The sequence below is a fragment of the Notothenia coriiceps genome, unplaced genomic scaffold, assembly GCF_000735185.1.
Source record: "Notothenia coriiceps isolate Sejong01 unplaced genomic scaffold, NC01 NC01_scaffold00019001, whole genome shotgun sequence".
In the NCBI taxonomy this organism is placed as follows: Eukaryota; Metazoa; Chordata; class Actinopteri; order Perciformes; family Nototheniidae; genus Notothenia; species Notothenia coriiceps.
The window spans coordinates 1,460,231-1,477,992 of NW_011351702.1; the positions used below are offsets into that span (position 1 = coordinate 1,460,231).

At 39.8% G+C, this 17,762-nt stretch overlaps 1 protein-coding gene across 1 annotated transcript in view; it reads right to left on the bottom strand.

Annotated features, from left to right (window-relative positions):
* Positions 1 to 16,046, bottom strand: part of sacs (sacsin molecular chaperone) — a 28,703-nt gene extending 12,657 nt beyond the window's left edge. The window contains exons 1-10 of the mRNA XM_010778425.1: positions 16,004 to 16,046; positions 12,271 to 12,332; positions 11,952 to 12,064; positions 11,028 to 11,178; positions 5,025 to 5,115; positions 4,861 to 4,946; positions 4,124 to 4,235; positions 3,530 to 3,676; positions 1,919 to 3,392; positions 1,542 to 1,633 (exon numbers count right to left, since the gene is read on the bottom strand). Coding sequence (XP_010776727.1) covers positions 1,542 to 1,633; positions 1,919 to 3,392; positions 3,530 to 3,676; positions 4,124 to 4,235; positions 4,861 to 4,946; positions 5,025 to 5,115; positions 11,028 to 11,178; positions 11,952 to 12,016 — 2,218 coding nt within the window. The 5' untranslated portion in view covers positions 12,017 to 12,064; positions 12,271 to 12,332; positions 16,004 to 16,046. The remainder of the gene's footprint in view (positions 1 to 1,541; positions 1,634 to 1,918; positions 3,393 to 3,529; positions 3,677 to 4,123; positions 4,236 to 4,860; positions 4,947 to 5,024; positions 5,116 to 11,027; positions 11,179 to 11,951; positions 12,065 to 12,270; positions 12,333 to 16,003) is intronic.
* Positions 16,047 to 17,762: the final 1,716 nt, after the last annotated feature.

Genomic DNA, 17,762 nt, shown 5'->3' on the forward strand with positions numbered 1-17,762 from the left:
TGGAGATAAAACACACTTGCAGAAATCATCAAACAGTTTGTTGAATTCAGTCGAAAATCTTGTCAATCTGGAAACCCATTAATCACTTTTTCAGTATAGGGGGACCCATTTGTCGGAAGAGGATTAGAGCGACATGTGAAATTATTTTCTCCTGTTCTGAGATCTGAGAATGAAGTCAGAATTCTGAGAAAAAGGTCATAATTCTGAAAATAGTTATGAAAATTTCTTCTGAGATTTTTATTAGAATACGATTTTTTTTCAAAATTACGCCATTTTGCCGTTTTCTGACTTTTTCAGAACATTCATTTTTTTGTCCGTTTTCTGACTTAAATTTTTCCGGAATTGTTACTTTTTTCTCAGTTTTCAGACTTTTTGCAGAACTCGACCTTTTCAGAATTCAGGCTTCAATCTCAGGTCTCAAAAAAAATATTCACATTCGGTCAGATCTAAAAAAAAGAAAAGTTCCCTAATCCTCCTCCGTAGCATTCCTCAAAGACATAAATCACTAGAAATACACAGCAAGTCATTCAATAAACAAGTGAGTCGTGAGTTTTTTCTGACTGCAGTTACCATGCTGCTCATTAGCAGTCATCTATTAGCTATTCAGAAAAAAGGTTCAATATTTGGCACACTTTGACAGACTGCACCTACCTGAGCACCCCCAAAGATATTGTTGCACTGAAATAAAAAAAGGGACACATTTTCAGACTTAGGGGAAGAGATTTATTTTCTCCTTCTTGTGTAAAAAAAACCTTTTTAGGATCTCATACACTAAATAGGTATTTTAATGATGAGACAGCATAGTTGGTAAAACACAGTAGGACATTTCAGCATGTCCGGAATAAATTAATTTAGGGTTTTGAAAAGTTAGGGTTAGGGTTAGAAAAAAAGCTGATGGACGGTGAGGAAGAGAGACTGACATTGGCTTCATCCCAAATAGCTGTTAAAGCGACTGACAGCCAATCAGCTGCTGCTGTCATCACAAAAAGTTGCTTAACGTGGTCCGAGGAAAGGGCGTTTCATTGCACTTAAAACACATTTCATTTTTTCGGGGTGAGTGAGGGAAGCGTTGATGCAAGTTAAGCAATATGGGATGAGAAGGGGGATGTTAGAGAATCTATGGCTATTATCTCATTGCCCTTTCGTAATAATCATGTACGGCAGTGAGAGCAAACAGGATCTGATCTTGTGCAGCAAAAAAAACAGCTCTTCCATGAATCAGCATCTTCCCTCTCTCTCTCCCTTTCATGGTGCATTAGTACTGCTTTAATGCACTGCTGGCACTGCAGGAGAGTAAGGTGACCTTGTGTTTCTACAGCCCACAGTGTCATCACAGGACATGTTATACATTTCATACCTTGCACAGTGCTTTAAGTAATCTTTAAATATACATACGCTCTACTGCCAGATGCTTGTATTAAGATTACAAATAAATTAGTCAAATAATTTACAATTAAAAAGTCTCCTGGTCACTGTTTGGGATAAAGGTTATTCATGCATACATGTTTTTATGTGGGACAGATTACATGTGAATTACTGACCTCTGCTTTTGGCTGCTTTTTTCAAAATGTCCATTACTGAAGGTTTGATGCTCTCCAGGAGGAAGCGACCCTCTAGTCCGGGATACAGAGAGCTGAGGAAAAGCAAAAGGAAAAAATAAGTATGAATCTTTTACAAACCTGTGTATGTTGTATGTATAATTTTGAATAATGTACAGATGCTCGATTGATTTAATGGATTAAGTAATTTGATTTAAAATGATCGCTAACTTAAATAACACAAGTAATACAGGATTCACGCTTCTATCAGCTCTGGTATATAAATAAAGTCAAAATGTACATGTTGACTTGGATTTATATTACAAACTGATCCTCTAGGCTAGTGTAAACAACTTGGCAGTAAAACACATTATCTCTACCTGGGGTATTCTTCAGATGCAATGTAAACGGAGTCCTTCTCACTGACAGAAGATGAAAACGCCGTAAACGTCTCATCTTGCAGCGGCAGCAGCTCCAGTCCAATGAGTTCGCTGTAGTTCTCGTCACTTAATGCAAACTCCAACAAAAGCAGCTTCTCCTGCGACGGCCCTTTGTGTTTGCACTTCCTGATCACCAGCCGCAGCAAAGATGGCGTCACTTTCATCACTTCGATGGACTCAGTCAAGACAAAGTCTACGGCGGCGGGCACCTTGGCCACCTGCGTCCCTGAGCTTTGGAGGTAGTTGATGACGGACTCTGAAATGTCCTTGTCTGCGTCCAGCTCTGAGAACACAGCCTGGTCCGGCCGGATCCAGCTGTCACTGAGGGAATAGATGACCTGCTCCTGAAGCAAGTCCTGAAACAGCGGCTGGATGATGGGTTTCCAGCGGGACTTCACCTGATTGGGATCTGGCCAGGCTCCATAGGTCCCTGCAGGAGATAATGGAAACTCTTGGTCCTTTTTCGTCTGTACCCTTTTGATAGCCTCTGTGATGAGCACGTAGTAAGCCCTGGGGATGACGGTGATTATAAGCAGCTCGTTCCACAAAGCCGCCGGGTCCCTCCACTGGTCCACCTCCCGCCATTTTATGCTCCTACGGTTGTCCGTGAGGCCGAAGAAGCCGCTGACGTGCACTGGAAGCCCTGTCTCGCTCTCCTCCCCGGGTGGAAGAGGGAGGAAGCAGAAAGCTCGTCCTGAGAATCCTGATGTGGCACCTTCGTCTTCCTCATTGATCAGAGTGAGAGGCAGAGCAATTCCAATGGTGGGCGTGAACTTCAAATCGTCCGCCAGAGAGTCCATCTCAGCGCACATCCCTCTGCCGCCAATTCCGTTACACACCAGCCACGTCGTCCTCTGAGTCTCTTTAGCCGTCTCATCCAGAGTCTCTATGCTCACCTGGTAAGTGACGCAGGCGATGGTGGAGCTGTGAACCCCGTTGCCGTAGCTGTCCACAGCCTCTCCCAGCGTATTCAGAGCGTTCGGCCTTTCTTCCTTATCCTCAGTATTCTCCGTTGCCGTGACCCGAAACAACATGCGCTCTGTACCATCAGACTCACGCACATGCAAGGAGATCTTCTGCACACTCTTGAGGAAGAGGAGCACCGTGTCCGCGTCGGCTTTGAACGACTCAAAGAGCTCCAGAACTTTTTCCTTGTTGTAGATGTTGCCGCTGAGCTGGGAGGGTTTCAGACGGAGCGGGAAGCGGAACAACGTCCCGGGGAAGCTGCCATCTTTAAAAGTTGTCTCGGTGTTCCCGAAAATCCCGACGTAGGGAGTGAACTGGTCGGCCAGCTCTGTGATCTCCTTAATGTCCGTCTTCAGGTTCCAACACTGCCCCGACTCGTGCACTCCAAACAGGGTCTGGTGAGGGTCCAGCATGGCGATCTGGTCTCCGCTGAATATACAGGGAGCATCTAAACAGAAAGAGGGAAAAAGCCAAAACTACAATTAAATATCCTGGTTTCTAAACAATGATCACACAAGGAAATAGGTTGTACTATAAGTAACAATGTGATGACAGAAAATATAAGCATGTCCGGACAGTCCTCACCTGTGATGTGGTAAACAGAGTTGAAGCCGATCCCAAATCGACCGACTTTCAGAGGGTCCTCTCTCTTCCGGCTCCTCGCAATCTCCTGAATGCCGTTCCAGTCCTCGTCCGTGAACACAGCATCGTTGTAGACGTATAGCGCCGTACCTGCAACAGTTCACAGTTGGCATCAGCAGCATCAACTATGACGCCTTCAAAATAAAAAAAATCTAAAAACTAATAATCTAAAAGAATCCAGGTTTTAATTCATTTATTTCCTTATTCATTCTATAAATACATTTGTTTTATTTATGTTATATTTCTGTGGATATGTAATTATTCTCAAATCAACCTGCAGATTTATTTGATGATTAAGACTTTTTTTCCACATTTCTTTCTATTATGTAATTATTTATTTAGTCATTTATTTATTACAACGACAGCTTTCTTTCTCCATTACAAAGAAGTGAAACACATATACAGTTACAGTGTAAAATGCAGTATTGAAATAATCCTTGTGACAGATGTTTCCACGGTATACAGTTCAGAGGATCGGACGCCTGCTTAATTATCGCTAATCAGATTCCTCCTAACGAGGTCTCTGTAATTACCGACCTTGATGCTGAGCCATGTCGGGGGACCACAGCGACTCCACGCCGTACTCCGTCTCATCGTAAAGGAACTTCACCTCGGTGGCTCCAGCATCCTCCGCATTTTGAATCAACTCCTACAGAGTACAACAAAGACCAGGTTTAAGGGGACGAACAGGTTACATGTAATCAGGGTACAAAGAACTGTAACTGTATTTCCTTACAGTTGGATTATTTAGTGTACTTCTACTTCAGTAAAGGATCTGAATACTTCTTCTGCTACCTTGTTACGCGCACAATACAAATATCTTCTGGTGCATGCTTTCATCCAAATAGCCTTTTAGTCAAATTAGCTCATTATTAAAGTGGATGAACCTTAGCCCTTCACCCTGCCAATGTTGCTACCATGTATGGTAATGTAGCTGATGCCAGCAAGTAAAGCCAGAATAAAACATTGCACTTTGTTTTTCTGCGAGCTTAACATTTTTCCCCCATCCAGATCTTATGACATTGGTGTTTTTGACTAGTCTTTGCCTGGGAGGAATCTCGAAATGAAACCCGATTCTGATTCACATATCAGGTTACAGACTCCAAGCTTTTGCATGTATAAGACAAAGTACAGACAAGGTTTATTAAATATAGAATACATATTCACAAATAAGGTTCAGGATTTAGGCATAATATAATTTAAATACTTAGGAAATTGACATCGAAAGAAATTATGCAAAATGTCTGTTAATAATAACGTAGCGTAATACTTACTTTGAGAATCTGTCCGCCTTCAGGGTACCTCCTCAGAATATCTTTCAGAAATTCGACGAGTGGCGGTGTAGTCTGTCCAAACCTGCCTGTGAAACCCAAACTGAGTGAGCCTCACTGTAGAATTCTTTTTTATTTTTGCAGACATTTTGTTGCTTTATTCCTACCTCCTCCTTTGAGGCCTCTTCCCTCCAGAGTAACGGATATCTCTGGGCTTCCAGCCGGCACCAATTCCCCGATCTGCACGCTGTCCTCCAGCTGGGATGTGGAGTAAGCACATAATTTAACAAGAAAAAATGTGCTTTATTTAGGAAAACAAATTATTTAAATGGTCTTTAAGGGGAGAACAAATGATGTATTGATTCAATAAAACAATGAAAGTGAAGTAATTGCTTTAGGAGACTGTAACCAACTGCCCTGTATGGTAGGGCTGCTCAATTCATCGTATTTTAATCGCAATTACGATTATGGCTTGCAACGATTACGAAAACAACGTAATCGAAATAAAACAATATCTTTTTATTATTATTATTATTTTATTTTTTTCAAATAATTTTTTTTTGATTGTTTTTTCAGTTGAATTATACTTAAAGTTCAGGGTAATCAACTGTTGAAAACATAATACACGTTTTTCTTTTTCAATAAATTGATGTTTTCAAAGTAAATGGATAAACGTTTTTAATAATCGTGATATCAATTATTGACCAAAATAATCGAGATTATGATTTTTGCCATAATCGAGCAGGCCCTACTTTATGTATGGTGGTGACAGATATATTTTAATTAAGCTCTAACACGCTTGATGTGCTAAGGGGTGGGACATCTCTAAGCCGTTGACCAATCACAACAGAGCCGGCCAGCTAACCAATCAGAGCATGGAGACATGTCTCAGTAGAGACACAAAATACAGATATGAACCTGAAGATGAGCATCATATGACCTCTTTAACATAATTATGAAGCTTTCAGTAGCAAATGAAATCTGGTATGTCCGGACAGTTATAATTTCTATCATAACCTCTTTACTATATTACTTAATGCACTCATAACACTGGAGCTGATTGTCCATCAACATGAATGTTTCAACAGCATCTCACCCCAGCCACTGTAAAACACATTAATGTGAAGGAAAATCTTTCCCTGGTGCATCTTTCAGAACGGATGCTGCTGCCAGGTGGGGCTTCTCAAGGTGACCGTGTGACCAGCTGCACTCAGCAGTCTCTGCACATCATGCTGTCTGGCAAACTGAAAACCTCTCCGTCATCATCCTCATCATGGCCAGTGCAGTACCATTCAGGTTGATGCATATTAAGTCTTTAATGTCATATTAATATTTAATATGGGAAACAGAAGCTGTGTTCTTGTCTCAACGTGTGAGAAAGACATTGATAGTGGTGGAAACTCACACAGAAAACACATTTAATCAGCATTACAATTATTAAAGAGGACATATTCTGCTCATGTTCAGGTTCATATGTGTATGTTGTGTTTATACTGTGACATGTTTCCATGCTTTCATGTTCAAAAAGGTCTTTATTTTTCTCATACTGCCCGTGTTTTCACCCTGTCTGAAACCAGAGCCCAGTCTGCTCTGATTGGTTAGCTGGCCGGCTCTGTTGTGATTGGTCAACTGCTTAGAGATGTCCACCCCTTAAACCCCCCCTGTCTTTGGTTGTCTCTCTCTGTATCAATATAAACTAGTGTAATGTATGGCCTGCAGTGATTCACCTCATTCTGAATGTTTTATTTCATTAGAGAGCACTCACACACAAGCCTTTATTTTGACAAATGCTTTTAAAACTCAAAGAGAACAAGCCTAACTTGCCTTCTAAAAGGAAAATACACTTCGGCTAATACGGTGTCTGGCACAATTCCTCCCGCATCCGACTGCAGCACATTTTAATTGCATTAGACAGAGCAAGAAGGCAACTTGAACCCCTTATCTGGAGGGAACCATGGGATTCCTATTGTTTTTTTCTCTGACAAACAGTTCACATAATATAATTCTAATAGCCAGAAGATAATGAACAACTTGAAATATTGTTTGATTTAAAAGTATTCTGACCTCGTGGTTAGCTTGCAGCTAATAGAAAGCTGCAGGAATGAGTCTTAAAACCCTGAAATTAGTTAGCATTTTTCCACTTCCTTTCCCTTGGTCTTGAAATCAATGGTTTATTGAATGTGTTTTTGGTTGTTAGCCTGATATAAGGTCTGTGGTTAAAGCAAGCTGAAGAGATGTTATCGTTTTATTCTACGACATAAAATAAGTTAGTAAATACCCAGCTGGAGAATAAAAAAATGCCGAAGTGTCTAAATGAGTGACTAAACGTGATCACGCCCACATTAGCCGCCTTTAGCTTAGCGTGGTGACGTGAAGTCATGTGATCATGCTGTAGTTCCTTTATAGCCTAATGTTAGCTTTTTACTTCAAAAATGTTAACGTGGTGATTATCCTGCTGAACAAAACATGTAAGAGATTATTTATATATGAAGCTCAGTGCAAGTTCTTTCAGGAAGACTGGTATACATTCACTCCGCAGCTGCTTATAATCAGCTCATCAGGGGCTTCCTACTAACCTATTACATTCACCTCAATCTCAGCAGCCAATCACCGTGCTGCAGCCAAACTTTAAAATGGTTCTCCTCTCTCCTGCAGTCAGCTGTGATTTCAGGTTTTCATGCCGCCGACCACCTCCNCCCTCACCCCTCCTCCCTCACCCCTCCTCGACTCCTCCGTGTGCATTTCAGCTCTGGGACGTCCTTCAAAATGGCGTGTCTTGATCGATTTCCGGGTCAAGTCCCGGAGGAGGGGAAGAGAGGAGTCGAGGAGGGGCATTGGGATGTGGCTTAGGTGTTCATGCTGCCGCCCGCCTGCTCCCCATCCACCTCCTTTCATCACATCCAGTGCCAGGAGAGCTAATTCAAAAACCTCATCACATCCCCTCTTCATCAAATCCAGATCTTCATCATCATCACCAGTGTCTAGACCCCGGGGGGTTCCCTATATGCTCACGGCTGCATTTCCCCCTTTAGATATACGATGTCAGAAGCGGGGTCTAATCGCCAAAGACTTAACATTTATCATATGACATGTGTCAATACATGTTCTTTAAACAAAATGAAGTCTCTCCTGATTGAAATAAGGTAAACAAACTCAGGGCGGTGGAGAAATAAAGGGTTTATGTAAGAGACCATCTAAAAAACTGTAATAAAATATATATTCACATTGTTATTTGGTGAAATCGGCCACTTTCTAAAGAAAAATGATAACAATTATTAACTTTTTTATTTATTTTTTAATAACTTCATTTTCTTATTTTATCCAGCATTTAATCTTTTCGATTATTATATTACTTGAAAATCTTGTTTTATTTAGCATTTTATTTAGTATTATTATTTTATTATATAACTTAATGTTGATATTTTGTCTTAAAATGTTTTAAAGTCTCATTCCAGTATTTGAATACCTGCAGAAAGCCTGGTTCAAGCAGAGATTCTTCTGTCCCTGTTTACAAAACGATAGTGAGCCACGATACAGAGAGAACGAGGCTTTGATACGTAATCAATCCACCTTTAAGATGACACCATACGACCTCAAGGACACGGAGACAACACTCAAACCACCTGATGCCACAGACACTCTTTAAGCACCTGTATTACAAATATTGAAAGTGTGTGTGTGAGTGTGTATGTATGTATGTATGTATGTATGTATGTATGTATGTATGTATGTGTGTGTGTGTGTGTGTGTGTGTGTGTGTGCTCACTGGATGTATGTCTATGAAGAGGCCGTGCTCTTCCTCCGTTGGATTGAGTCCCTGCACGTAGTCCAGCAGCACGGGATCAGCGTTGTAGAAGTGAGGGTGAGAGATGAACACTGGAGAGTCTGGAAAATAAAAAGTAAATCATAAAATGATACACCTTAACAATAAAACAAACCATCTCCGCAGAGAAATTTTTTAAAGAGTCCTCTCCTGCTGATGTTCAGGTGTATATCAGTATGTAGTGTATCTACTTTAAAGAGTCCTCTCCTGCTGATGTTCAGGTGTATATCAGTATGTAGTGTCTCTACTTTAAAGAGTCCTCTCCTGCTGATGTTCAGGTGTATATTAGTATGTAGTGTCTCTACTTTAAAGAGTCCTCTCCTGCTGATGTTCAGGTGTATATCAGTATNCGAGCTGCAGATGAGTCTTAAACCCTGAGAATCTAGTTACGGCAGCCAACTTGCCTTCCGCCTTTGGTCTGAAATCACAATCGCGTTTAATTGAATGTGCGTTTTGTTGTTAGCCTGCATATACAGCGTCTGTGGTTAAGCAAGCCCGAAGAGATGTTATCGTTCTTATTCGACGACATAAAATAACGTTAGTAAATACCCAGCTGGAAGAATAAAAAAATGCCGAAGTGCCTAATGAGTGACTAAACGTGATCACGCCACATTAGCCGCCTTTTAGCTGCCTTTAGCTTAGCGGTGGTGAGTGAAGTCGAGTGGATCGTGCTGTGTTCCTTTAGCTCTAATGTTACGCTTTTACTTCAAAAATGTTTAACGGGATTATCCTGCTGAACAATAACATGTAAGAGATTATTTAATATTATGAAGCTCAGCAAAGTTCATTCAGGATGACTGTATACATTCAGCTCCGAGCTGCTTTGAATCAGCTCATCAGGGCTTCCTACTAACCTCATTTACATTCACCTCAAATCTCAGCAGCCACATCGTGCTGCAGCCCAAACTTGTAAAATGGTTCTCTCTCTCCTGCATCAGCTGTGGAATTTCAGTGGTTCATGCTCCCACACCTGCTCCCCATCCACCTCCTTCCATCACATCCAGTGCCAGGAGAGCTTAATTCAAAATCTCATCACATCCCCTCTTCATCAAATCCAGATCTTCAGCATTCATCACCAGTGTCCAGACCCCGGGGGGGTTCCCTATGCTCACGGCTGCATTTTCCCCCTTAAGATACGATTTTCAGATCGGTCTAATCGCCAAGACTTAACATTTATCATATGGCATGTGTCAATAAATGTTCTTTAAACAAAATGAAGTCTCTCCTGATTGAAATATATTTATAGTCCAAAATCTGAACCCGGAAGATGCTGCCTTCAGGGTCGGCCTACAAAAACACGTCAACACTGTACCACTCTATTTCTGCGCATGGGATCAGTGAGGGCTTCAGAGAACTTACCACCACCTGCTGCTCTCCATCAGCTGAACCCCGGGACAACTGCAGTTATGTTGGCACACACACGGACACACCCAAAACAAGAGCCTCACAACATCTATCTGCCTCAATAATAACTCATAAATCAGATTAACAGTACTGATACAAAATCTGACATATATAAAGCTGTGTGAAAACTAATTAGACATAATTGTATAAACAAATATATACCATTCAAGGGTAAAAGAGACAATAATTGTTTATCATTACGTTTGTTTATTATTATTAGCTTTGGTTTGTAGTTCTTGTTTCATATGCTAATAATGTAGTAAGTATACTACTGTCTGAGGTTATGTTGCAGTATGACTCAGATCATTGCAGTCATCCGAGCTGATGCTTTGTTTATCACCACTGCATTACTCTGAAGGAATCCAAGTACGCAGTCAAGATAAAATAAACAGACGACCATCACAAAGTTAAAATCAGTCATATGCTCAATAACAACATTAAAAGTGTTCAATTATTAGCTCACAAATAAAACATGTGAGGAAAACTTGGTTCACAGCCTCAATGAATGAAAGCTCTGTGAATGTTTTAGGTCACATTATCTGTCCTGCAGTTATAGCACGCTGAAATCACACATTCTGTCTTTTCTTATCTCTATGTGTAAATTTGAAGGCCGACCTGAAAGTTATCATAGCAAAGAGAGAGAGCAAATGGGATTTCTCCATTGGAATTCAGAATACAACAGAAAATAATCTCTGAGTCAAACAAATACTCGTCTCATTAAAGAATCTTTTTAGCAAATTCACCAGTGGGGAATTTACTGACGTATTTTATGTCGTAGAAAAAAACGTTACAATCTCTTCAGCTTGTTTTAACCACACACCTTATTTCAGGATAACAACCAAAAACACTTTAGGAAAACCATTGACTGGAGGAAGTGATACAATACAATTTGGTAAATAAGTGGTATATGTGTTATGCCGTTATGGCTGAGGGGGAAACGTACCACTCTCCCATTGTGAGTCAGCTGCTGCTCTGTGACGGGCAGGTCTGTCTCCTCGTACAGCAGCTGTTTGACTTCCTCCACACTTGTGCAGGGAGACACCTGGTAGCATCTCAGACCCATGTACTCATGACGAACTGTCAGTCGAGGCAACCTGAAGAACAGAGATACACATTTAGTTTGAAGTTTGGAGGAAATTATGAATTGTGTTGGGTGTTGGTAGACCTTTGGAATTACTAACAACATCATAAGAATAAACTTTACTCTCTAAAGACTTTCTTCTCTGATTTGTATTCATTTGTTGGTACAGTAAAGACAGGAAACATAGGGAGAAAGAATATGGGGAACGGGGGCTGGTGCAGTTATATCGTTTGTGTCCACTAGGAAACTAGGTTGAAGCCTTTGTTTAAAATGCTCTATGGAGTCTACATTAATATTGTGTGTAAATAAAAGTGGCAAAAAAAATCATTTTTCAACTCCCAAGACCCCAGTGATATAATCAGAAAAGTAAACCGGATTTCTTTCCCTTTTCTATATGTTTACATTAAGAAATAAGAGCATGTATTTTTACAATAGAAGCAGATCACTCTCAAAATCAGTCTTTTGGATTAGGAAAATCGTATTTATGTGACCCTCACCTCTTCACACAGCCGTAATCAAACATATTCTTGCTTATTCAGCAGCAGGACACTGGACCCAAGAAGCCACAGTGCTGCATAATAATTCACTGTGGTGGGTGTGGCTGACTGCACAGGATGCTTGAAATGCAGCCCATAATAAACACGATTGGACCAGTAGTGCCTCAATGTAATATATATACAGACCCTATAGGCTGACAGTATGCTGTTGTGTGCCTGGGAAATGTTGTTATTCTTATTTTCTATCTGAACAGTGTGGAAGAGGGCCTTTCCCACAGTAAAAACTTACCACGGGTCTGGACAGTTGGCCATCTCGTTGCTGCAATGTGTCCCAACACACACACACACACTCATGGGACTATCTTCTGCACTGAGCGCATGAATACACCACCCGGAAAACGGCTGTCGTGAAAACAAGAAGAAACCCGTTATTTCCCCCAAAACACCTGCCTGATATACAGTCTATAACACAGTGATGCAACCCTGGTTTAGTAATTTATACAAACAAGAAGACATTGTGGGTTGTGGTGATTATGGATAAGAGGCTTTATTTTAACCTCCGGTGATTTTGTTTAGCCTCTTTCGGGAGAGTTATCCCTAATACTCACTTGGATTTGTCCGGTTAACGGTCCTCTCAAAAAGCGGATACATCTCACGACAGGCTGTGTTCCTGGAAACAATAACAACAACAACAATAGGAAGGGACATGGTTTAATTCCCCCTCAACAACATACTAACTCCTTCAAAGGCGATGTTCTAATAATAATGAATTACCCTCAGTGTGAGGGAGCAAAAGCGCTGGAGGCGAAGCGAGAGGGTTCCCTCCCGGTTACTTCCGGGTTGTCTTAAAGCCCGTCAGCTAGATTCTGGCAGTAAATACCGATTGCCTTTGAGCTAGGAGTCAACAAATGTCTATTAGGTAAACTAATGTAAATATATATTTCCTTTGAGAGGTTTATTTTGTATTTAAGAGGCATCTTCTACGACGCTTACACTAATATTGACTGGTGATACTTTTGCGCATGCGTAGTAAGGCAAAGCGAGTTTATTTCGTCCAAAACGTTCCAGTGCTTAACATAAGTAGGCCAAAACGTACAGGTAAAGGTACAAAACTAATAGAATAGGACAACTCTTAAAAGATAAAAAAATAAAGACTGGGAATACAGTAAATTTAAATAGTTGCAGAGGTATAAGAATTACAAATATTTCAACACAAATATATGTTAGCCTTGTTTTGAAAAGAACAAATGTTTATTCCAGATCTGCAGAGAATAACAACTGAAAGCTGATTCTACATGTTTTGTTCTGTTCCCGAGGATATAAGAGCTCTGCATGGCTTGTGAAAAAGCAGCATATGAGACATTTATTTTGGCCTCAAACTATTCAGTGGTCAAAGATGAAATTAATAGGGTTTTGAAATCATGTATTTGATTAACAGGGAGCAACTAAGCTTTAAACTGGGGTACTGGTTCCACTTTCTTTTTTTGTGAGCGTTTTTGATAAGCCGCAGTTGTCTTATTTCCTTTTTGATTTTTACATCAGCCAGTAAAGACACTGTTACAAACAATAAAATGTCATTCTGTTGATATGAACATTGCCATTTAGTCCAGACATTGACATTGATAGAAGATTTCTGACGAGTCTTTATTCATTAATTTACGTTTTCAAAGTTGCATACTTCAGCTAACTCTTTGCTATGGGCCAGCATAGGCATTTGAACTATTTGTTGTATGCTGTTCATCTCTGCACTATAGACTGGGTGCGAGTTCATCTTCAATTCATTTATTGAGCGGGAAGCTGTGGCTCAGTGGATTTAGTTTAGTTTAGTTTATTTATTTAAACGTGTCGTGGACAGTCCCCATCGATGAACTGTCACAAAAACAGTAAATGGTGCAGCTTTAGCCGACATGGCTAATTTCCAGCTGTTGTCCCTGGCCAGAGGGTAATAGACACCCTTAAAATCACAATATATCAACGGCATTAGTTATAAGAAAATATATAAAATAAAATAAAAAGGAGGAAAGACAAGTAGATACCGGTGTGAGGATAAAAGAGAACAATAAACAACACACGTTACATACAGTACATGTCACATATAGCACATCACAATCACATAACAGAAACGAGGGGCAACATCCNGAATCAAATCAAAAACAAAGCTTGATTTGTGAGCATTTCACAAGGGTGTATAGTTTAGTTTATTTATGTATAGTGTCGTGGACAGTCCCCATCGATGAACTGTCACAAAAATAGTAAATGGAGGAGCTTTAGCCGACATGGCTAAGTTCCAGCTGTTGTCCCTGGCCAGATGGTAATAGACACCCTTAAAATCACGATATATCAACAGCATTAGTTATAAAATAAAATAAAATAAAAAAAAGGATGAAGGACAAGTGGATACAGGCAGAAGGATAAGAGAGGATAAAAGAGAACAATAAACAACACACGTTACATACAGTACATGTCACATATAGCACATCACAATCACATAACAGAAACGAGGGGCAACNTCTCAGTGAACCATGTTTTTAAGTGAGCTGCGAAGGTGGTATGTGTATGTATGTCTTTGATTTGAGCGGGTAGAGAGTTCCAGTTTTCTATTGCTCTGACCGAGAATGATGACTGACCAAAAGTACTCTTCCTGAATGGGACTGATAGGTCGCCACGTGTGGATAGTGTGCTGGACTTGGAATCAGGGGGTAGCAAGTTCGAGCCCCACTGCATGTCGTTGTGTCCCTGGGCAAGACACTTCACCCCAAATTGCTCCTGTGGGGATTGTCCACAGTACTGAATGTAATGTAATGTCATGTCATTTAAAGTCACACTTCTGCAGAGACTATATGAAAAAACAAAGAGGTCTCACTCCGTCCTATTAAACTGGTGCAGTGTTCCGGAAGTAAATCTATTGATAACTGCAGCTGGAGCACTGCCCAGTTCTGGGTGGGCTTCAACCATCTGTTCAAACAATGGGCATCTGTGCTGAAGGGTGATTTATAGATGTTAGTACTTCAGTAATTGATTTTAATTTTATGAGGGGATGTCAATTTGAGGGTAGAAGGCTATGCTTCCATTTTTATAAACACATGAACAAATAAAAATAAATAAATAAATAGGGGGATAAATAAACTGGGGAAGTGAATAAAAACAAAAAATAATCTATACAGAAAATAATAAATTTGGATGTATTAAGAATGAAAAAACAGAAGAATTATTGGTTGTTATTTTTCTATTTATTTATGGTTCTTTTACTGTGCACATTCATTTATTTTGATAATAACCTGTAGCCTATTTATTGTTTCTGAATACACATTTCTTGATTGATATATCGATTAATTTATAGATTTTTGTTTTATTGTATAATTGAAATAAATACAAACAGTGCAGAAACGTCTATTTGAGGGCAGAAGAGCATGGAGATGTTAAAGCTTAAATACATTGGAATAGATAAGGAGATGAATAAACAGGGACATTAATAAAAACAAACATTTATTTTAAACAGAAAACAATAACTTTAGATTCATTTAGCATGAAAAAAGTCATGCAAAAATGTAATAAATCAAAAATAACAGCCTGCATGTCAACATGTATTCATATAGTATGTTTTTCTCTGTGTAGATGGCACTGCAGGTTGCAAGGGTGACACACATTTCCCCACCAGTGCTTGCAGGTGCATTACTTTGATTAGCCTAAGCAGTTTATTTCGCGGAATTCTGGGACTTGTAGTCAGAACACCAAAAGAATGAGAGGCCGGCATGCACACTGCAGTGATGCGCACATCAACTTTGCTTTAACATCTCCATGAAGCTGAGCAGCCATTGGTTAATGCTCTGGATGTAGATTAAAACCTTTTACACTACATTAGAGCAACATATTCAAATGCAAATATCCATATGTATATGTCAATGTGATGATGACTGTCTATATAGCATGTTCAGACATTGATAGGCTATCTGATGCATACAACAATTATTTTATGTTTTGTAAATATCGTTCAAAGTGGTGCAATGTGGGGAAAAACAGCAGTATTACGTAGAAAAGTGACATCATCTCCTCAAAGTCAAGGACTCCCGGCACCATAAAACACCATGATGGGTTTCCTAATATATCCTCTGAACATCATATGCAATATAAAAAAACTCTTAGAAGTCAAAACTCCAACAATAAATATGCAAAAATACGTCACTCACCAGAGTAGCCTACTTCACTGTCAGCAATCCCAGGCTATAGCTAGCCTACATTCCCTCAATCATTTACATCCCAATGTTTTGCTTAAAATACCCTTCTGCAACACCCGGGTACATCTTAATGCCGCATTGGAGAGACGGAGACAGAGATACTTACATTAGCAGCAGGCTGGCAGCAGCATCACTGCAGCATCTCTGTCCTCTGCACCGCACACAACTTCCTTTAAACCGTAAACATGACAAGAAAAGGTACCCAACGTGAACACTTCAGAGATTTTGGTTTGCATGGAATATGTCTTCAGTTGAGATGTCTAACAATCGCGGACAGTTTCATATACTGCAGGATTTTAGAGCACAGGTCTCTTAAAGGGACAGCTGCGGTGTAAAGCCCCAATGGGACTCACCAGCAATACGGGCTGGTCGAGTAGATTAGAATTCACTGACAAGAACCCAGCGGTGGATTGTTTCTATGCTACGTACATTTACTCAAGTACTACTGACTGTACTTAAGTACAATTTTGAAGTACTTTACTTTAGTATTTCCATTTAACGCGTCTTTATAGCCTACTTTTGCTCATTTTATTAAACAGCTTTAGTGACTTTTTAGATTTTGCATTTGAAAAGTTTGAAAATAATGCAACTCTAAACAATATATTTGTTGCTGTTCAAGTTACAACTTACAATTATGCAAAAATATTACAAAAAGTTATTGCAGGTCATATTCTGCTTTTTACGGTTCTCCCTTTCCTGAAGTGTGTTATAAAGGTGCATGTAAATGGTTTTCAAAGGCTAAAATCCTTTCACTCCATAGAGAGTTCCTCTCGCCCTCGCTCTCAGGGGAAAAAAAGAGAAGGTATTCAGCCTTGATTTAAGAATAAAAAGTTGCAGTGGACCAGCAGTTCTCTGGTAGTTTATTCAAGAAGACTAACAAATAAATAATGACACCAACGTTCCAGTAGATGGAGACAACTGCAAGGCTGAAGTGTCTAAAGAGGAAGAGCCTTTGACTGCAGTATACAGACCATGATACAGACTCATGTCAGAGTGACATGCAGATCACCAGTGCACAAATCTAACCTCAACATAAAATACATGCATTTTAGCAATAACAGTTAAAAACAGACATAAGAATATGCAACTGTCACAGTGTAAAACTATTCATTAAAAACAAATAAAGTTGATGAAAAAGTTAGATCTTCAATCGGCCTTATTCTGCTTTTTGTGGTTTTCCCTTTCCTGTAGTGTTATATTGTTTTTTGTGCATGTAAATGGTCTGCAAAGGCTAAAATCACTGGGACATGACCTATCACAACAGAGCCGTCCAGCTAACCAATCAGAGCAAACTGGGCTCTGGTTTTAGACAGAGGGTGAAAAGAGGTGCTGCAGCACAGGCAGCAGAGCAAAAATAGGACAAAAATGTTGGACATAAAGCATGGAAACGTGTCCCAGTAGAGGCACAAAGTAGAACCAGTATGAACCTGAATATGAGCATAATAGTTCCCCTTCAACTCGACACATGAAGTGTTAATAATACTTTATTTGTGGCATATTTCACAAGAGACATGTGAATAAATAAACTAAGCAACATCTAATTACATTTGCAAAGTAATTACATTTGCAAAGTATAGCTGCTTGAATGGATGCAAAACATGCCCAGACATGTACAGTAATTGTCCACTTTAGCTGCAGTGTTGAACTTTTGTCCTCTGTGTCTTTGCCTCCGTGCAGAAATTCACACACACGCACACATGCACGCTCGCACGCGCGCACACACACAGTCATTGTCATAGTCTTATAGTCACAATCCTCACAAATCAACTCGGTCGCAAAAAATGAAATTTCACATTTAGGAATATGAAGAAAATAATAATCAGAAAATGGAAAAACATTTGAGGTATTTAACAACATCTTTACTT